At 47.1% G+C, this 19,285-nt stretch overlaps 1 protein-coding gene across 2 annotated transcripts in view; it reads right to left on the bottom strand.

The window, feature by feature from the left end:
* Positions 1-2,452: 2,452 nt before the first annotated feature.
* CLCN1 (chloride voltage-gated channel 1) overlaps positions 2,453-19,285 on the bottom strand; it is a gene marked incomplete at both ends in the record, with an annotated part of 34,929 nt that continues 18,096 nt past the window's right edge. The window contains 11 exons of one of the 2 annotated variants that reach the window (XM_080700918.1): positions 2,453-2,821; positions 3,336-3,422; positions 3,516-3,620; positions 8,049-8,087; positions 8,276-8,355; positions 8,606-8,732; positions 9,090-9,331; positions 11,503-11,636; positions 11,841-12,054; positions 14,498-14,608; positions 14,785-14,854. In XM_080700918.1, coding sequence (XP_080557044.1) covers positions 2,453-2,821; positions 3,336-3,422; positions 3,516-3,620; positions 8,049-8,087; positions 8,276-8,355; positions 8,606-8,732; positions 9,090-9,331; positions 11,503-11,636; positions 11,841-12,054; positions 14,498-14,608; positions 14,785-14,854 — 1,578 coding nt within the window. The remainder of the gene's footprint in view (positions 2,822-3,335; positions 3,423-3,515; positions 3,621-8,048; positions 8,088-8,275; positions 8,356-8,605; positions 8,733-9,089; positions 9,332-11,502; positions 11,637-11,840; positions 12,055-14,497; positions 14,609-14,784; positions 14,855-19,285) is intronic. The other variant, XM_080700917.1, reaches the window with a different exon arrangement.

Genomic DNA, 19,285 nt, shown 5'->3' with positions numbered 1-19,285 from the left:
TCCTGCTGCAGGTCCTTGGAGTTCTGCATGCTCAGGCTAACCCTCTTCCTGTGGGCTTTGTTCCTGGCCCTCTCCAGCCCCTTCTACCAATGCGCCACCTTCTCCCCTTCATCTCATCCCCTGGCGCCCTCTCTGCTTCCCACAGGTCACAGTGGACGTCCAGTCCAGTGAGCGGGTTCATTCGTGACAGTTTCTTTATGCTCAGGGCCCTGGGGAGGTAGGAAGGGTAAACTAAAGCACCTCCCTCCCATTCCCAAGGAAGCCAAATGGTCTCTGATGGAAGATGACTAGGGATCTGGAGGCACCTAGCAGGGTTGGCTCAGGAGCAGGGGCTTGGCATCGCTGGTGCTGGTGCATCACGGACAGAAGTCGGTGGGATCTGCCCTTAGCTGGGAGCGCCTCCCCACCCTAGACAGGGAGGAGACCTGAGGGTTTGGCCTGGGACCACTTTGGGCTTCTGGAGGGAGGGAGGGACTGCCTCTCTGGTGCTGGGGGCAGGGTGCATGGGGTTTGCTTCTAGCCTTTTTAAGGGGCGGGAGGGGGGCATGTGCAGGAAGAGGCTGTTGGGGGGTGGGGAAGGGTCGCTTTTCCTTTGGGGTTGAAGGCTGTGCAGCACGTTTTACAGCAGCCCCAGAGCAGGGCTGTTTTTATATTCTTGTGAATGAAACTGCTCTTGCTAAATGATTGATTTTTTTAGGGGGGTTGCACTTTCATTTTCAACTGATTTTATTAAATGAAAATCCAAACCTTCCATTCCTCCCCTTCCATTGTCCCATCCTCCCACCCACCTTCCTTCTTACCTTTGTGCTAGGGAGGGTTTCTTGGGGGGTGAGTTTATTTTCTTCTCCTTGCCCCCACCTAAACATCCCACTCTGTCTTCCAGGCCTGAGAAATTGCCATTTTTATGGCCAGTCTTAGCATGTTTTCTTAATGTGACATTCCCACCCCAGGACCAAGAGAGATTCTATGACATATATTACAGAGAGAATTCTATATAAATATATATAAATATTATAGATTATATACACATGGGCATGGGCTTGGGTGCCCACTGCCAATCCTCCTACCCAGGTCTCAGTGTCTGCCTCTGGGCCTGGGAGGCGGAAGGGCCGCCGCCATGCTGGAGAGGGCCAGAGGTTGTGTTCAATGATACTAAACAGAACGTGCTGGTATCCTCTGGCTTCGAGTGTCTTCTTTGGGGGAGGGAAGAGAACTGGGCACAGGGAAGGGGCAGGAGGAGAAGGCTGGAGAAAGGACGCAATTGCAGAACCCAGGGAGCCCCACGGGGAGAGAGGAGAGCCCAGGGGTATAGAGCAGCAGTCTGGATGTGCAGCACACCTGGCGTCCCTTTCTAGGGAAGGCAACTCAGGGCGTGCGCCATCACCAGGCGCTCTGCTACTGACTTGGAGGATAAAGGTGTGACTTCCCCAAGGGTGGGAAGTACCCAGGTAGACCTGCCCTTCCAGCTCCCAGCCCTACATGAACCCGAGGGGTTTGTCCAAGAGACTGGGTGACCATGTGGACCCTTGGTCCTTAGCAGGAGGGGCCCCAGTTAGGGGGCTCTGGGGCAGAGAAGACCCTTGGCAGAACAGGTCAACAGCTGCAGTGGGGTGCAGGAAGATGTATCTTGTAGGGAGTAACCTGGAAATGGAGGGCCTTGAGTTTGTGATGTGAAACAGGAGGGCTTTCTGCCCTAAGGAGGCAGACAGTACCCGGGGGCCATGACTGTGGCAGCAAGACACCTCTCTTTTCCAGGTGTCTGCCCTTGGTAGTCTATCTGTGCACATCTCGGGGACAGGGGACAGAGGAAGGGGAATATGGTTGGCCTTTCCTGCCATAGCAATGTTCCTGGCTGGGAAATGGGCAGTGGCAGCCAGGAAAGGGCCTAGAGGCAGATTGTGGGGAGCCGAGGGGGCAGCAGGGCATCGGGGGCTCCCAGAGGATCAGCTGTGGACAGTTTAAGGCACATCGGGGGTGATCAGTCCACAATGCCAGGAGGTGTTCCTGTCTCCCCTCCGATATGGAACTTGCAGGGCCATGATTATTCTGGGCTTTCCCTCACTCATGCCCTTTGGAAATAGAATAGACAACCGAGGCTGGGAAGGTGCTGGAAGAGCACTAGGAACTTGGGGTGGGGAATGATCAGAGGTTGGGACCCCACCCACACAGCAGGAAAACCCAGGAAGCCCCATGGTATTGCAGGCGCCCTTCAGAAGGTTAGAGCCTCCTGCCTGTCTGGGAATGAAGGAAGTGGTCTAAATAACTGACCGAAACTCTTCCCTGCCCAGGTTCTGACTCCTCCTTTTTAAGATGATCACTCTTACATTAAAAAATCCCTGTGAGGGGCCAAATGTAGGTGTGGTCGTCCTGACTTCGGGGCCTGCTGTGCTCACACAAGCCCACCCTCTGGTGTGGGCCTCTCATCAGTCTTCAAGAGGAGGGCCCAAGGTGATCAAAGGATCAGTTCATCTTCCTCCTCATCGGTCGATCGCAGACTGGGGCCCTGCAAGATGTCAGCCAGCTCCTCCTCTGGCCCTGGGCCTCCCACCAGCTCCAGCTCCTCCAGCTCGCCCTCTGCCTTGGCTAGGGCCAAGGGCTGTGGGGGCTCTGGGGACAGGGATGGAACAGGTGTCTCTGGAGAGGCAGGAGCTCCATTCCCAGCTCCAAGGGCCCCAGCAGTATCCTCAGGCAGACTCCAGCCCTCCATGGGAGCAGGGGGACCAGCGGGGCTTTTTCGAATCGAAGTTGTGTTCCGGAAGCTGGCAAGGGGAGGGCGGAGCTGCACCCCAGATTTGGTGTGGCCCTCGATGGCCTTCTGGAGCTGGAGAGGAGTGGAAGAGGGAGAGAGGTATGAAATAGGGCAAAGAAAAGAGATGGGAGTCACGAGGGGGAAACAGGTGAGAAGAACAGAGAGGGAGGAAAGGAAGAAGTAGAGAAAGACAAAACGTGCAACAGAAAACAAAGAAAGAAGACAAAGAGGGAGAGAGCAAGCTCTGCCACACAGCAGCGGCTCTCTGCCTCTCCGGTTCCCAACTCGGTGACTCCCTCACTCTCCCCTTGACTTCTTTGCACAGCCCTCCCCTAGGCACACCCTTGTGAAATGTGACTCACGCCATGAGCCCATCCCAAACCCAGGCTACCCATGGAAGATCAAGGGGCCCCCTTCAGGACTCTGGCCATAATGGGCTTTGTAATCCCTGCTTTCCACTGCAGCTCCCCTCCCTCCTCCGATCTCTGCCTGAGCAATAGAGAGGGAAGCCTGGAGGGGCCTCCAAGATACCAATGCCTCTCCTCCCCCGCTTGTGCCCCGCATCCTGTCCCCATCTCTCCCTTACCTCCTCCAGGGCCAGGACTCCCCTAAGTTTCCCCATGCTGGTCACGTAGGCGAGGTGGAGGCCGAGGAGCGAGAAGAGTGTGTGAGTCTGAGTGGGGAGGACACAGGTCAGCGCGGGCCCACACCTCCGGCCCTCCCTCCCTGTGCCTGTGGCCTGCCCGGGCAGGTGGCGCGCACTCACCTTGTGCAGAGTTGTCTGCTCCACCAGCTGGAAGGGAGACTGGTCAATACAGCAGCAGTCAAAGCAGACAGGCTGGCTCAGCTGCTCCTGCTCCCAGGCCTCAATCTGTGGCAGAGTGGGGAGGTCAGCAACACCACAGAGGCCCCTTCAGCCTCACAGGCCCGGCCTTGACCCAGAATGCCTCTGGGCCCTTGCTTGAGCCGCAGACACACCAGGCACCAAATCCAGGAGGGCCTCTTCCTCCCAGGGGACTGTGCCTCCTCTCTCCTTCCTCCTAGGCCCCATTTCCATCTGCACCCTCAGGTGTCTAGCACATGGTTCCCACTTCTGTCCCCCAAGTCTTCCACCGCCAGCCCCCAAACATCTATTTCCAACCTATCTGGGTGTGTGTGTGTGTGTGTGTGTGTGTGTGTGTGTGTGTGTGTGTGTTACTGGGGATGGAACTCAGAGGCATTCTACTCTGAGCTACACCCCAGCCCCATTTTTTATTCTTAATTTTGAAACAACGTCTCACTAAGTTGCAGAGGGCCTAAGTGGCAGAGTCTGGCTGTGAACCGCAATCCTCCTGTCTCAGCCTCCCAAATGCTGGGATTACAAGCGTGCGCCACCAGGCTCAGCGTCTCTTTGCTTACTTCCAACCTATCTTTGCAGTCTTCCGGGTCTTCAAATGCCCCTCTGCGTCCTCACACCCGGCTGGCCTGCACCCATCCCGGCCTTTCCTGACACCTCCAGTTAGAGCAGCCTTCCCTTGTTTTCACTCCTATCGAACTTGTTGGGTCTTTCCTTTGTAATGGCACTGCACCGTTCCTGCTCACTCTCACGGCGGCAGTTGTCTTACCTCTGCTGACTCCACGTAAGCTCCTTGACAACGCTATGTGGTATCGACTGCTAGACACTGTGAAGGAATTGGCACAGCCGCCTCTTACGAAGTAGGTCACAGTGAATACTGAATTTGAGTGGATTTATTGGATCTCATGGCACTTAGTTACTTGAGCAAAGTTGTTTTGGGTTTGATTTTTGTTTTGTTTTTGATTTTCAGCCTATGACAGGGACATCAAGACACAAAGGCCAGTTATCCTCTTTTCTTAGGCAGAGGGTACTGAGAATTGAACCCAGGAGATTTTCCCTGTGAGCTAGACTCCCAGTCCTTTTTATTTTTTTACTTGAGACAAAGTCTTACTGAGTTGTTCAGGTTGGCTTCAAACTTGCCATCCTCCTGCCTCAGCCTCTAGAGTACCTGGGGTTGCAGAAGTGTGTTGTCACACCCAGCCCCAGCTAGTCACTTAATTTTTTTCCTTTTGGTGTGGCACTAGGGAATGAACCAAAAAGGGTTCTACCACAGTTACATCTCTAGTCCTTTTTTTCTTTTTCTTTTCTTTTTTCTTTTTTTTTTTTTTTTTTTGTGGTACTTGGGGTGGAAGCCAGGAGCTTTCTACCTTCGGGCTATACTTCCAGACCTATTTTATACTTTATTTGGAAACAGGGTCTTACTAAGTTGCTGAGAGCCTCACTCAGTAGCTGAGGCTGGCTTTGAACCTGTGCAATCCTCCTGTCTCAGCCTCCCAAGAGCTGGTTTTACAAGCGTGAACCACCATGCCAGGCTTTTCCCCCAGTCCTTTTTAATTTTTTTGTCTTTTTTGTCTTTTTTTTTGTGTGTGTGTGGTACTGGGGATGGAACCCAGGGGCATTCTACCTCTGAGCTACCCCCAGTCCTATTTATTTTATTCTATATTTTGAAACAAGGTCTCACTAAGTTGCAGAGGGCCTCACAAGTAGCTGAGGCTGGCCATGATCCTGTGATCCTCCTGTTTCAGCCTCCCAAGTACTGGGATTTGAAGCATGCATCACCACGCCCAGCTAATTTTTTTATTTTGAAATAGCATCTTCCTAAATTACTGTACACTGGCCTTGAACCCCAAATCCTCCTATCTCAGCCTCCCACGTACTGGGATTTTAGGTGTGAGCAATAGCCCCTGGCTTCTAGCTAACCTCTAGACTTTAGATCCACACACTGAAACCACCAAGATTCCAAATAAACCATTATGTCTACATCCATGAGCCTACAATTTTCTAAAGTCGTTTTGCTGGAAATAACTTCAGAGTGGCATAGCACTTTACCTACACATTTTATACTTGTCCAAATCTATACTCTAAGGTTCAGAGAATATCAACACTCCAGGAGAGAGCGTGTGGTCCACAGTGAGGCTCCCTCTGTCTGTCCTTTCCTGGTGTTTCTGGACACAGTGACACCTCCTGTGAACTCAGCCTCCTGACGACAGGTTCACTTGGGACTTAAATGATGCTGAGCACACATGGACGGCCACTTCGCAGGCACGCTGCAGAGAGGGTGTGCGTACAGCATGGGTTGAGTTGATCCTGTCCCCTGGTCTTTTCTGTGATCATCTCTAGCCTTTACAGCTGCCATTTTTGCCTTTCCTTTGTCGTAGTAGCAGCAGATGCTTATCCAGCACTTCCTCTAAACCTTATTCTAATTGCTTTACGTAGTCTTAGCTCATTGAAGTCTCCCAAGGACTCTACCTTCTGCTCCACTTTACAGATGAGGAGCAGAGGCACACGATGCCCACAACCCCACCGCAGCGACTGGTGGAGCTGGGCTCCGGCGCTTGTGCACTGGCTGTTGTGATACAGTCCCGGCCTCTGTCCAAGGCGATGGTGATGTTGCCATTGGAGCTTGTGGAAAGCTCAGCAGCAGTTGGAATCCAGAGCTCTAACAGTGCGTGCTCTGAGCAGAATACACAGACTTTGGGCAGATTCTTTCAATATTGAATTATTCTCACAATTGCCATAATGCCCCCGTATTGTTTTTTCAATACCAACAACTTGATATTGTCATTGGATCTTTTCTGAAAACTGTTCAAAATATCATGAATTTTAGCTGGGCCTGGTGGCGCACGCCTGTAATCCCAGCACTTAAGAGGCTGAGACAGGAGGATCTCACAGGTCCGAAGCCAGCCTCGGCTACTTAGTGAGGCTCTCAGCAACTCAGTGAGAGCCTGTTTCCAAATAAAGTATAAAATAGGTCTGGAGTATAGCCTGGAGTTAGAAAAGCCCCTGGTTTTCACCCCCAGTACCACCAAAAAAAAAAAAAAAAAAAAAATCCTAAATTTTGACTTCTATTAGGCCTTATTCCTCCAAAATATCACAGTAGTTGGTAGCTCCATAAAAACCTTCATTAGGGAAGACATAAGCTAGACATATACAATCTATTTTTTTTTTGGCCTGGTTGCACTTTATTTTTAACAGTCATTGAACAGCCACATTTATCAGTTATCTGTTTTCCACTCTTTTTGATACACACACATACACATTTGTGTGTATGTATATATATGTATATGTAATTGGTGTGTGTGTGTGTGTGTGTGTGTGTGTGTGTGTGTGTGTGTTGGTTTCAGCAACTTAACACAGTGCTCCTTAAATGCAGTTGTGGTCCATCTGGCTGCTGCTTGTGACAGAAGGAAGGGGCCTCTCCTACCTCTGTGGTCACCCATTTGACCTTTCTATAGGTCATTTATCTGCAGGGCATGTGTTTGGAGGTATGGAAGGGGAGAAAGGAAAGGTTTTCTTTCTTTCTTTCTTTCTTTCTTTCTTTCTTTCTTTCTTTCTTTCTTTCTTTCTTCCTTTCTTGCCTTCCTTTCCACCCACACGCCCCTCCTCCGAGAGACTGTAGAACTCGTAATCTGCAGCACATCTTTATTCTGGATGTTCAATCAGATGTTTATTTTAAAAATAGTATCAGCCGCGTCTGTTTGTCAGCCACATACTTTAAAAGCTCAGCCCCTCCAGCCTGCAAGGCCAGCCTGGCTTCTCTGTACCACGGGATTGCTAATGGATTTTTGTTGCTCTTGTTCTTCTACAGCCCCCGGGGTCTTTGTGACTGGGCTCCCGACCACTGCTCCACATCCTGTTCAGGCCTCACAGCCGAGAGCAGTCAGTATTTGATTTTCCTCCTGTGGCCCGTAGCTGCCTCTTTTAGGATACTGGTATCCGTCCCTGTGAGGTGCCACCGGCGTCACTTGCCTTCCATTTGCAGTTCTTCCCAGTCTGGCTGCCGGGTGATCTGCAGCTGCCCACTGTCTCAGGGCCCATGGGCCCAGCAGGGTGATTCCCCCAGGAGCGTTTCAGTGCGGTTCTTCCCTGTCTTAACGTGTGGTGTTGACCTCCTGGCGCCGTATTATTTCAGGTACATCTCACTCTTCCTGAGCGGCCTCTGCCTGGTCTAGAACATTCCACCTCTCCAGAAGATCCAGGGCTTGTCTTAGCACCATGGTCACATTTAATGGAAGTCTCAGAAGTTCCTTCTTCTATAATGAGTCTGTTCCTCTGAGCATGCCACTGTCTCAACACACACTCACTACTCTCTCTAGAATCAGACTTTATTCCCATCCTCAAATGACTTCCCTGTCTAGACTCAAGTTTTATCCTTACACTAACACAATGAAAAAAGTAGGAAAAGACAATCTGCGGTACCTTCATTGAACAGAACAATCCGGCCCAGGTCAAGATTTCTCTTACCTCTGCAGGTGACATGGTATCCACTAGATCTGTTGAATCCTAGAGAAGAAAGATACAAGACCAAGTTCTCTCCCTTTTCTTCCCACCGTAGTCATGGCTCCCAATAGAACAGCAACCACCACGGGAGCCTGCCCCCAAGTCATAGTCACTCCTCACTAAGCGGCATGGCTTCCCACCCCTCCTAGGCAGGCTCCTCCCCCGGCCCCTCAGAACACAGCTCTCCTCACCTGGGTCGCTTTCTTCTTTGTGGGGCGAGCTCTGCCCAGCAAGCAGCGCAGCAGGCGCCGGAAAATGGAGAATCTTTGGCCTGAAAGGAGCAGAGAGTGGATGGAAGAAATGGCCACGGGCTACTCTTGATTGGTCCTAGACGTTTGGCCAAAAAAGTACTGTACCTCAGGGGGCCTCGCCTCCCATCTCTGTAGACTCCTCCCTCTGACTCTGTTCCCCTATTCCCTGGGTAATTGATCAAAGAGAGCCCCGCCCACCATTCCCTGGCGCGCCTCATAGGAGAGCCTTGGGTGGAGGTATGACTTAGGGGCATGCTGGGAGCTCCTCACCTGCAGGCTCTGGGGCTTCCGGTGGCTGCTTGGGGCCGGGTAGAGGCCCATTGGGCTCTTCCGTGGATGGTGCAGCAGTAGAAAAGTGGGGAGGAGGAGGTGGCAGCGGAGGAGGAAGAGGAGGCAGCTGAAAGAAATAGGAAAAAAATCCCGTCTCAGAGATGGGGCTGCCTGATCCTTCGCCGCCTTACCAGCGCTGTCCTGGGAAATCTAATTCTATCCCCGCTCGGGGTCAGAACTCCTGTATCCCTTTGCATTCTCATGGAATCATGTGTGTTATGCCCTTCAGTTGTGGGACCCAGTCCCAAATCCTGGCTTTCGCGGTTATCCGCACCTCCTGCCCTCTCTGACTTTCCCTGCACCTGTCTGCTGCACGGCCCAGCAGTCGCCCGACCACCACGGAGAGGTGGCGGGCGACCCCTGCTGACGCCTTTCTTCCCCTGTCCCCTCGGCCCCGCTCCCCGGCCCTTCCCAGCCTCCTTACCTCGGTCTTGCCCGAGAGGTCCTCGTCTTCGTCCTCATCCACGAAGGCGAAGGACTCGGTCCGGCCCAGAGGCACACCGCCGAGCTCCTCCCCTGCCAGCCGCGCCTTGCCGTCGAAGGGCAGCTCCGACAGCTTCCGCGCCATGTCCTGCGCCGCCCGCAGCCTCCGCTCGGGACACAGGTGGCGCTGCAGCAGGGCCTGCAGCTCCGAGCGCTCCACGGAGCCCAGCAGGATCATGGAATCTGCGGAAACCATCCCTCGGTCCAGGGGGCTCCGACGCTGCCTGCACAGCCAGGACTCTGGCAGGAGCAGGAGTCAGGAGCCCCGTTCTTTACATTTCCCAATGTAAAGGGTTGACCTGACTTTTATTTCACCTACTTGGTACCCACAGACCAAAATGGTAGTATACTAATAGGCACTGCCCTTAAATAGACTTTAAATAGGTGAGCTGGGTATTAAAATAGATGGGCCGAGCGGGGTGGCGCACTTTTGTAATCCCAGCATTAGGGAGATTGGAGACTGGATCATGGTTCATGAACAGCCTCAGCTACTTAGTGAAGCCCTTCGCAACTCAGTGAGGCCCTGTTTCAAAATAAAAACTTAAAAGGGTGAAAAGAAAACTCTGCATCTCATTGGCTATGCCTTTGATCCAGTGAGGATCCATTGCTTTAGAAGGTATCTGACTTTTGGGAAATTATTTGAATTAACATAAATTTAAAAATTCAGATACTCTGATTTGTTATGTGTGTGGAATTGGGGATGGAACCCCGGGGAATTCTACCTTTGAGTTCCACCCCCAGCCCTATTATTGTACTTATTTATTTATTTTTATTATTTATTTATTTATTTATTTTTATTGGTGCACCGTTCCTGGAGGTACTTCAATACCAGGTCGATGCGTAGAGTGGACGGAGCAAGTTTCTCTTCCATCTCCTAGTTCCAAAAATCCACTTAATATATTGTCCTCGGATAGAGGACATATCAGATATTAAAGTGATAAGAACAGATACTACACTTGATCTTAGCCAAAAGGCCAAGAAGCGATAATATTTTTTTATTTTCAAACGGGGTCTCACTGACTTGCAAAGGGCCTCACTAAGTAGCTGAGGCTGTCTGTGAACTCCTGTCTCAGCCTCTCAAATGCAGGGATTACGAGCATTTGACACCACATCTGGCCTCTGTTTAACATCAGAACTCACAATCGTAATGGCCCACAATATCCCTACATGAGTTTTCTCCATTGTACTAATTCAAACACTAGAGAAGGACTTATGGAATATCCACAAACACTTTGAACAAGACACTCTGGTAATACAGAAGCTATACTTTACTCTGGAGGAATAGTGAGGAAGACGAAACACATATGTAAATCACAGTAAGACTGAACAAACCAGGATGGAGTGCCAAAGATGGCAGAAAGGACGATGAGGGAGGAGAAATGGGAAGTCCCACTTACTAAATAAACCCTCCACAGGGAACAGCTTCACCTCTTCCTAAGTTAGCCATTAAGCAAGTATGACTCAGGAAGGTAGTCTAGGGCTTGAGAGTTATGGTCGCTCCTCATTACTCATGCACTCCCTCTTTGTGACTTCATCTACTAATGACAAAACCTCTGTAACCTGAAATCAATAGCAGGAGAGCCTTTGCTGTGATTTAGAGACATGTGCAGAGCAACCACAACAAAAAAATTGATTTGCCTGATTCCCATGCTCCCAGCTGGGGTTGAAGAAAACAGTACTCAGCCTTCTCATTTCAGCCCGAGTACCATAAACAAGTGTTCTTTTGGCAGTCTATTTAGTGCCACATTTTTCACATCTTCGTGCTCTGTGTTGGTGATTTTGCTGCTTACAATGGCCCCCGAATGTAATGCCATAATGCCAAAGCGTGGTCTAGTGTTTCTAAGCACAGAGGCCGGGATGTACCTTACGGAGATAATGGGTGTTAGGTAAGCTTCATTAGGACATGAGCATAGTGCTGTTGGCCATGAGTTCAATGTTTATAAGTCGATGGTATTTATCTAATAAGGTATCTTTAAGCAGGAACATACACAATACAAGGTTACCTATTGGTTCGTTGAAATCAGAGGCTGGAAGAAACCTATCCCTGTATTTCCCCTAGGAGCTTAGTGCTCAGCATAGATACTCTCAGCTAACTCCACATTCATGGTGACTTTATAGAACACAGCTACCATAAAAGCTGAGAGTCGACTGTTTCTGTTAATTGGATTTTTAACATTCTTCTTGAGCCTGTGCTATGGTTGTATTTTTCCTTCCCCAAGGACGATCGTGTTTCCTAAGGCACACCGGCGGGTGAGCCGGCTCTATAGACCAACCGACCAGGAGCCTCCTCTGCCTCTGTGTAACCTTGTTTTTGGCAGTCAGCGCAGGAGTCTACCACCTTCCTTCCCACTGACCTTTTGAATCAACCAGAGGTAAAGTCTTGACTGTGGTAGTCTGGAGCAGATTTCGCAGTTCCCCATATGTGCAAGAGGCTGAAACAAATTTCACATCTCGTACCATGATGTCCTCAACAAAGATTGTGAATTTGCTGTGGAGGGAGAAAGCATGGTGGGTTAGCCCTGCCGTCTGCCTTTGCTGTCCCTTCCCTACATCCAGGAGGCTTGACATGCACTTGGTCACTCTCAATAGTCAGTACAGGGATAGAAAGTAGGTAAGAACAGTACTCTCCAATGTTGACCCTAACCCTAGTCTCAGCCTCCCACCTCCACTAATTCCAGCTAGTGCCCCTGACCTGAGCTGGTTCCAACCAAGGTCAGGCAAGTAGGGGAGCTTCTTGACTTGAATGATGCTGTCATAGAGGGAGGGCTGCAGGCTCTGAGCCACCATGTTGGCCAAGATAACGGCCACCATCATGGGTAGGATGTGAGCGATCTGACCCGTTAACTCGAAGCAAATCACAGCTGTGGAGACGGTGTGGGACACAGCGCCTGTCAGTGCTGCTGCTCCTAGAAGACAGGAAAAACCCAGGGCTTAGGGCTGCCATTTCTGGCAGGGAGGATACATGAGGATGGGGTACGAATTGCATAAAATGGGAGACAGGACCCTGGTCAGTGCCGATACTACCGAAATAACCATTTGTCAAGAGAAGGGGCTGGAAGGATGACCTGTGAGAAACTCATCCATTAGACCTCATTCTGTAAACTTCAGTAAATCACAACATCTTTGTGTGCCACAAAGATTTATAATATGATAAGAGTGATGTTTTATCCACTCTTTGATTTTGAAAGTTTGTATCATTTTCAACCAAACATTTAAAAAAAACAATTATGAGCTGGGCTTGGTGATGCATACTTGGAATCCCAGTACCTGGGAGGCTAAGTCATAAGGATTGCAGGTTTGAGGCCAGTGTCAGCATTTTAGGGAGAACTTGTCTCAAGGTAAAAAATAATAAAATGAAAAGAGCTGGGCATGGTGGCACCTTCCTGTAATCCCATTCACTAGAAGACTGAGATAAGAGGATTACAGGTTCAAGACCAGCCATAGCAATTTAGTGAGACCCTCAGCAACCTAGCAAGACACTGTTTCAAAACTAAACAAAATGACTGGAGGTGCAGCTTAGAGGTGAAATGCCTCTGAGTCTAATACCCAGTATCTAATAATAATTATTATTATTACTAAAATAAAAATAAAGGGCTGGGGCTCATAGGTAAAGTGCCCTGGGTTTAATTCCTGGTACCACAGACATCAATTAAAAACAAAAACTCATTTATGGCATCTTACCTTGGGTATCAGAGTTGATGCTAACACTTTTTTTTTTTTGGTGGTACTGGGGTTTCTGGAAACCCTTCTACCTCTGGGCTACACTCCCAGACCTGTTTTTATGTTTTTATTTGGAAACAGGTTCTCTTAAACCAGCGCGGCTGGCTTCAAACCTGAGCGATCCTCCTGTCTCCGCCTCCCAAGCACGGGGATTACAAGCGTGCACCATCATGCCCGGCATGATGCTAACATTTAATGAGTGAGTAAAAACCCAAGCATTGTGCTATGGACTGGAGCACTGAGACCCGAGTCAGATCCTGATTCTACGTCTCAACTGTATGAGCACAGCTTAATTCTTCCGGAATCCCCAGCTTCATCTGAAGAGTGAAAGGGTCCTAAGATGACTTCTAAAGCCACTGCAGATCCAAACCTTCATAATTCTCTAAGCTCAACGAAGACAAAAATCTAGCTTGCTTATTTTTTCAGTTGTTTTTTCATCAATCCGAATAACTATAATTCTTACTAAAACAGGAAGGAGCTTTCCAGACGGAAATGTACAATATATGGAAATGTAAAAAGTCCCAAAGGGAAATACTGGGAGAAGTGACACTACTGGATGGTATGAGCTACACGCTTCACAACATAACTATCCCAGGTGTACACTGGGAGATGCACGGCAGGGAGGTTGGAAAAGGGTACCTGAGAGGTGTGGAGAGAAGAATAAGCAGAGATGATTCTATCTGACAAAGGAAACTTTGGTAAAGGGATTGTGATGGGGAAAGGCGGGCACATGAGCTGGTGCTTCTCCATCTGAAAAGGCCTGACCTTAGATCGTAAGGGACTCTGGGATAGAAGGAAGGGAGGGAGAGGAGACATCATGCTGGGGACTATATGGGTTGCTTTATTAAACATCTCTATCCCAGAAGTCATTTAGAATAAAGAAACCAAGGCCTACAAACTTGTTTCACAGTAGTCACTCTGGTAGAAAGTGGCAAGAAAATCTCAGAGCTCCCATCTCTCAGATCATGCCCCATCCATATCACCACATCTCAGATTGATTGGACCTGAGTCAGTCGCCTGCATTGTTGGTTATGTGGTTCTTAGGAAGAAAAGAAAAATCCCCAAACATCCAGACACATACAACCCAAGATGTTTTCATCCTTTTTTTCATTCAATCCTCATTATCTCTTTTCCACATGAGGAAACGGAGGCTTATAGAAGTTCAATAAGAGTGAATGATTCTCAGAGCCAAGGGTTGACTGTTTATTGATTATTTAATTCAACAGAAGTTGAATTAAAGAGCATCACATTAAAACCATATTGTGAGCTAGGTGTAGTGGCCCATCCCTGTAATCCCAGTCCTTGGGAGGCTGAGACAGGAGGATTGCAGTTTTGGGGACAGCCTCAGAAATGTAGCCAGACTCTCAGCAACCTAGCAAGACCCTGTTTCAAAACAAAAAATAAAAAGGGCCGGGGATATACCTCTAAGGCAGAATGACCCTAGGTTCAATCCTGAGTATTACGCATACACACAAACAGTAACAACAAAACCAAACAAAAAGAACAACAAAGATAAAACATATTGTGTGCCCTAGAATGAAGATGTATCAGAGAGTTTGGTTTTAGAGGTTTAGGATACTCCATGTTTTCCTACCAGAGAGGGGAGATGTCAATAAGCCAATTACTCACCGATTACTGCATAGCCCCCAGGCAGGATCTTGTAGATGATGTCATCAAATAAGATGCCATCGGGGAACAGCATGGCCATAATCTCTCCTACCAGCCTTCCAAACGCAGCTCCTAGAGGGAAGACAGAAGAAGGAAAGCCTTGCAAGACAGGTTCTGGATTCACTGTGTTTTTAGGACAGTATCTCTTGGGCATGAAGATCAAATACAAACTCCCAGCATCCCAGATTTTTTCTTGTTTTTCCAGCACCCTGGATTGCAGCTATTAGTCAGATGCCACCAGAACTTACCTAGCACAAACACGGGCATGAAGCCTCCGCAGGGGATGGGCATGGTGGTGGCCACGATGGACATCCAGAACTAGGGTGAGAAGGGAGCTTTAGAGTACTCTCTCTGCTCTGTCCAAAACACACACACACACACACACACACACACACACACACACACAGACATACACACACATACACACATACACACATACACACACACACACACACACACACCCTTCTCGCTGTCCCCCTCCTTCCTTCAGGAGTCACCACAGAAGTCCAAGGATAGCCAATCCTTCTGGAAACCTCGGGTCTGCCACTTTTCCCAGAAATAAAATACTTGGCACTTTCAGGCTGAGAGGTCAGCATAGACGACAGGATGAGAAAGTTCCTGCCGCTGACTAACATACATCCCTCCTCTTTGAGCCCCTGTAGTTCCCTTCTGGTAATCTAGAACGAGGAATGGACTCCCAGAGGACCCCTCTTTCGCTGCCTCTAGAGAACCATCGCCCACTGTACTCAACCCAGAGCACCCACCTCTGGAGAGAAGCCTGAAATGGAAGCTGGAGGATAATCCTTTTCCTGATCAAGTAATGTTTCTGAAAAAGGTCCCAGCTCTTAGTGGCAGGTACTGAAGTCCCAGTGACTTTCTGTAGTGCTAACTGAGCTTTGATATGACCATTTACAGAGCCATCTATGTGACAATCCTAATAAGGGGACCTGAAAGAAAGACTGTTCTTCCTGAACCATTTGCTTTGAAAACAAACTAATTTACATAAAGATTTAAAAAATCAGATATAGGAACTGGGAGTATAGCTCAGGATGCATGCTCAGCAATGTGTAAGGCCTTGGGTTCCATTGCCAGCACCAAAAATTTAAGTTAAAATAAAATAATATAAAAATGTTCTGTCCTGGATGTATTTAAAAGGTAAAGTGAGAGCCTGATTAGTCAACCAATATAATAGAAAAGGTCTCCAAAGCCAATTTCGTAGGGCAGCATTCCAAGAGAAATCAGGACAATTTCAGCACAAGTGTTATGTGCTTTCTGAGGCAAAAGATGCAAAAGAATCGAGAAACAGAATGAAAAAGAAAGAGTGGCTGAACATTTGAAATGTCTATAGGAGAAATGTCTGCAGAAGAAATAGAAGTATGAGGTATAATATATAAAGTAAGCGACAGGTTAATAGCTGTTTCCAAAATAAGCAATCCAATCCTAGAAAACTATAAACTATCTCAAACTAACTAGGTACAAAATGTTACCAGCTAAAAGCCAAAACAGACCACTAAGGGTAAAGTATTTACATTTTTTTTGGGGGGGTACTGGAATTGAACCCAGAGGTGTGTTTACCTCTGAATGACACCCCCAGCCCTTTTTAAAAATTATTATTGCCAGGATTGAACCCAGGCATGTCTGACCTCTGAGCTACACTTTCAGCCCTCTTTCTTATTATTTCTTATTTTGAAACAGGGGTTCACTAAGTCGCTGAGGACCTCGATAAATTACTGAGGCTAGCCTCAAACACATGAGCTTCCTGTCTCAGCCTCCCATGTACTGGTATTACAGGCATGTGCCACCACACCCAGCTGAAATATTTACAGTTTTTAAATTGATCCATTTGGTCTGTAAAGTAATTATCTTAATTTTCTGGACCTTAGAAAGAATTCCCATCAGCCAAGGCTGAACATAAGAGACAGCAATGGAGACTCTGAAGAAGCTTCATTCCAGAAGCTCTAAGACAAAGCATATACTTCTTCATTAAAAGAAAATAGAGTGTGTAAAGCCGGGAGTGGTGGCGCACACTTGTAATCCCAGCATTCGGGAGGCTGAGACTAGAGGATCGCGGTTCGCCAACAGCCTCAGCTACTTAGGCCCTCCGCTACTTAGTGAGACCCTGTTTCAAAATAAAGAATAAAAAGCAGGACAGGGGGTGTAGCTTGGAGGTCAAATGCCCCTGGGTTCCGTCCCCAGACCCGAAAAAAAAAAAAAAGTGTTTAAACAGTTGAATAGCTGCAAAGTTAAATAAATATGAAAAGCAAAGGAAATAAGTGCTGAGAATTCCTTCAGGGTACAGACGTATTTTGTAATTTCTAACCTCTCTGCACTGGCGCGGTGTTCTGTAAATGTAGGTAGGGAGGAAGGAGAAAAATAAAGATGACAGGACGGACAAATAGAATTCATGCAAAACGGAAGAAGTTCTTGGTGCTAATATTCACTAAAACACCCAGTAGAAATGCTTACTTAGGAACGCTTGTTTAAAATTCAGATGACCAGATTTCACAGGAGTCTACTCTAAGAGACTGTCTGGAGACAGGATTCTAACCATTTGTTCTTTAAGCTTCTTAAGTGATTATGACATTTAACAGTTTGAGACCCCTTGAATTATCATGTACTATTTCCCTGGAATAAGTACATGAAAGCTACAGGGATTTTGTAGGCTCTGAAAGCTCCAGGAATACAAACAATAGATGACCGATTGATCTGATTTCAAAGGATGAACTAGATTATCCTCAAAGATATGTGTGAGAACAGTGTCAGGATCAGAGGGCATTCAAGTTATCAACCTTGGTAGCACAAAGAATGACACATGAGATTAGCAAACTTTTGTTCGCTGTTGGCACATGAAAGAAAAGATCCTGAAGTGGTGTAGAAGACAAATAACTCCCAGGAGTTTAATCACCACTTCTAGAGAACTGGGAAACTGGAATCCTGTTATCACAGATTCTACTGTGTTTAGAGCCTTCATGAGACAGAGTGATAGGAAGAACAGGAGAGAGAATTCTACAGAAGCCCAGGCTGCGTGAGAAGTTAATGATGCTAGTGAACAAAACTAGATTTATTTAAGGGAAACCAAGGAGTTGGAATGATACTCGTGCTCACTGTGAATCTCTCACTTTATAACATGATACTTTCCATGGCTCGAGACTGAGGAATATAGAAGTTCCTTTCTTCAATATTTTGATAGGGATGAACAGAGTACCATAGCAGCCTGTGCAGACACTGTGAGCAGACCACAGGACTAAGTCTCAGTCCCCCAAGATTTTATGTTTTGAAATCGAATCTCCATTATGAGTTATTAAGAGGCAGAAGTGTGATCTATCGAGTTTAGAGGTCGGGCGTTGGGGAATTGGTAAAACCACCCAGGTGGAGCTTCCCATAATCCACTTCTGGTGGGTTCATAGGAAGTCAGAGAGACGCTGGGTGTGATGGTGCATGCTTGTAATCCCAGCATTTGGGAGGCTGAGACAGGAGGATCATGGTTCATGGAGAGCTTCAGCTACTACTTAGTGAGACCCTTTGCAACTCAGTGAGATCCTGTTTCAAAAATACAGAATAAAATAAAATAGGGCTGGGGGTATACTTGGAGGTAGAATGCCCCTGGATTACATCTCTAGTACCACACACACACAAAAGAAATACATTAAAAATAAAGAAGTCAGAGAGAACAGAAGAGACGCACATAGATTTAGACAGGTGTTCCCTGTCTTTGCCACCATAACCCCCTTGGATGTCCAGAACTGTGAGCCAAAATGAACCTCTTTTTATTATAAAGCAGCCTGCCTCAGATGTTTCATCAGAGTAATGAGGAACAGACTGATAGAATCAATTTCTATATTAATTTAGCTATGTATCCATTTCTCACACTTTGGAAAAAATAAGGTCATGGTTGTGAGTTCACTGAAAATAAGGACGTGGTTGTGAATTTACTGACTAGGCAGTAAAAATGCCAGAAAACAGTTATAACTAGGCAGCACCATGGATTTGTAGAAATGAATGCCTTTATGTTCATAAATATTATAGGATATTATAAACCTATTACAAAATATAGCCCAGGATGTATATGCTCCTTTTTCTGATATACTTATTTTGTAAACAAATCAAGGCTATAAGTCAGTGAGAAATTAGTTACAGAGATATACATTTGAGTCCTTTTATATCATCCAAGTAGGTATCTCAAAATAATCTTTATCCTGTAAATAAAGTACATAATTGGAAATCTGGAGAGGTAAGATGAGGTGAGGGGGAAATATTGAAAAATATACAATATTTTGTTTCTAGAAAACTTTCCAAAATCTTGAGATTTTAACATGACCCCAAAGTTATCATATAGTTCAGTCTAGAGAAATATAAGAAAAACACAGTTATCATTACTGGGAATTAAATTTGTAAATACTATCAAAACTTAGATTGGGTTACTACAGATAGCTTTGTATGGGAGGCGAAGCTTTGTAAATAAGAGAATAACTCTATAATAAAAGCCCAAAGATCAAATCCCTAACATGATACTGAAAACTTCTTTATGACAAAAATATCAAATATTTTTAAAAAAATAAATAAAAAGATTAAGTTAATAAAGTATTTGTACAAAATATGGAAGCTATAGATCCAAGTAACCCGTGTGAGTAGACTGAGGAAGAACATACATAAATACTGCTTCAAGAAACTCAGCACACCCTGAGAATAAACGTTATGGAGTTGAGATCTGGTGTATGGGGCCTCGGGTTACCTCTAATCATGAGCTCA

This window comes from Muscardinus avellanarius (assembly GCF_963383645.1).
Source record: "Muscardinus avellanarius genome assembly, chromosome: 9".
In the NCBI taxonomy this organism is placed as follows: domain Eukaryota; kingdom Metazoa; phylum Chordata; class Mammalia; order Rodentia; family Gliridae; genus Muscardinus; species Muscardinus avellanarius.
The sequence above is the reverse complement of the archived record's forward strand: the minus strand, read 5'-3'. Positions and strand labels throughout refer to the sequence as shown.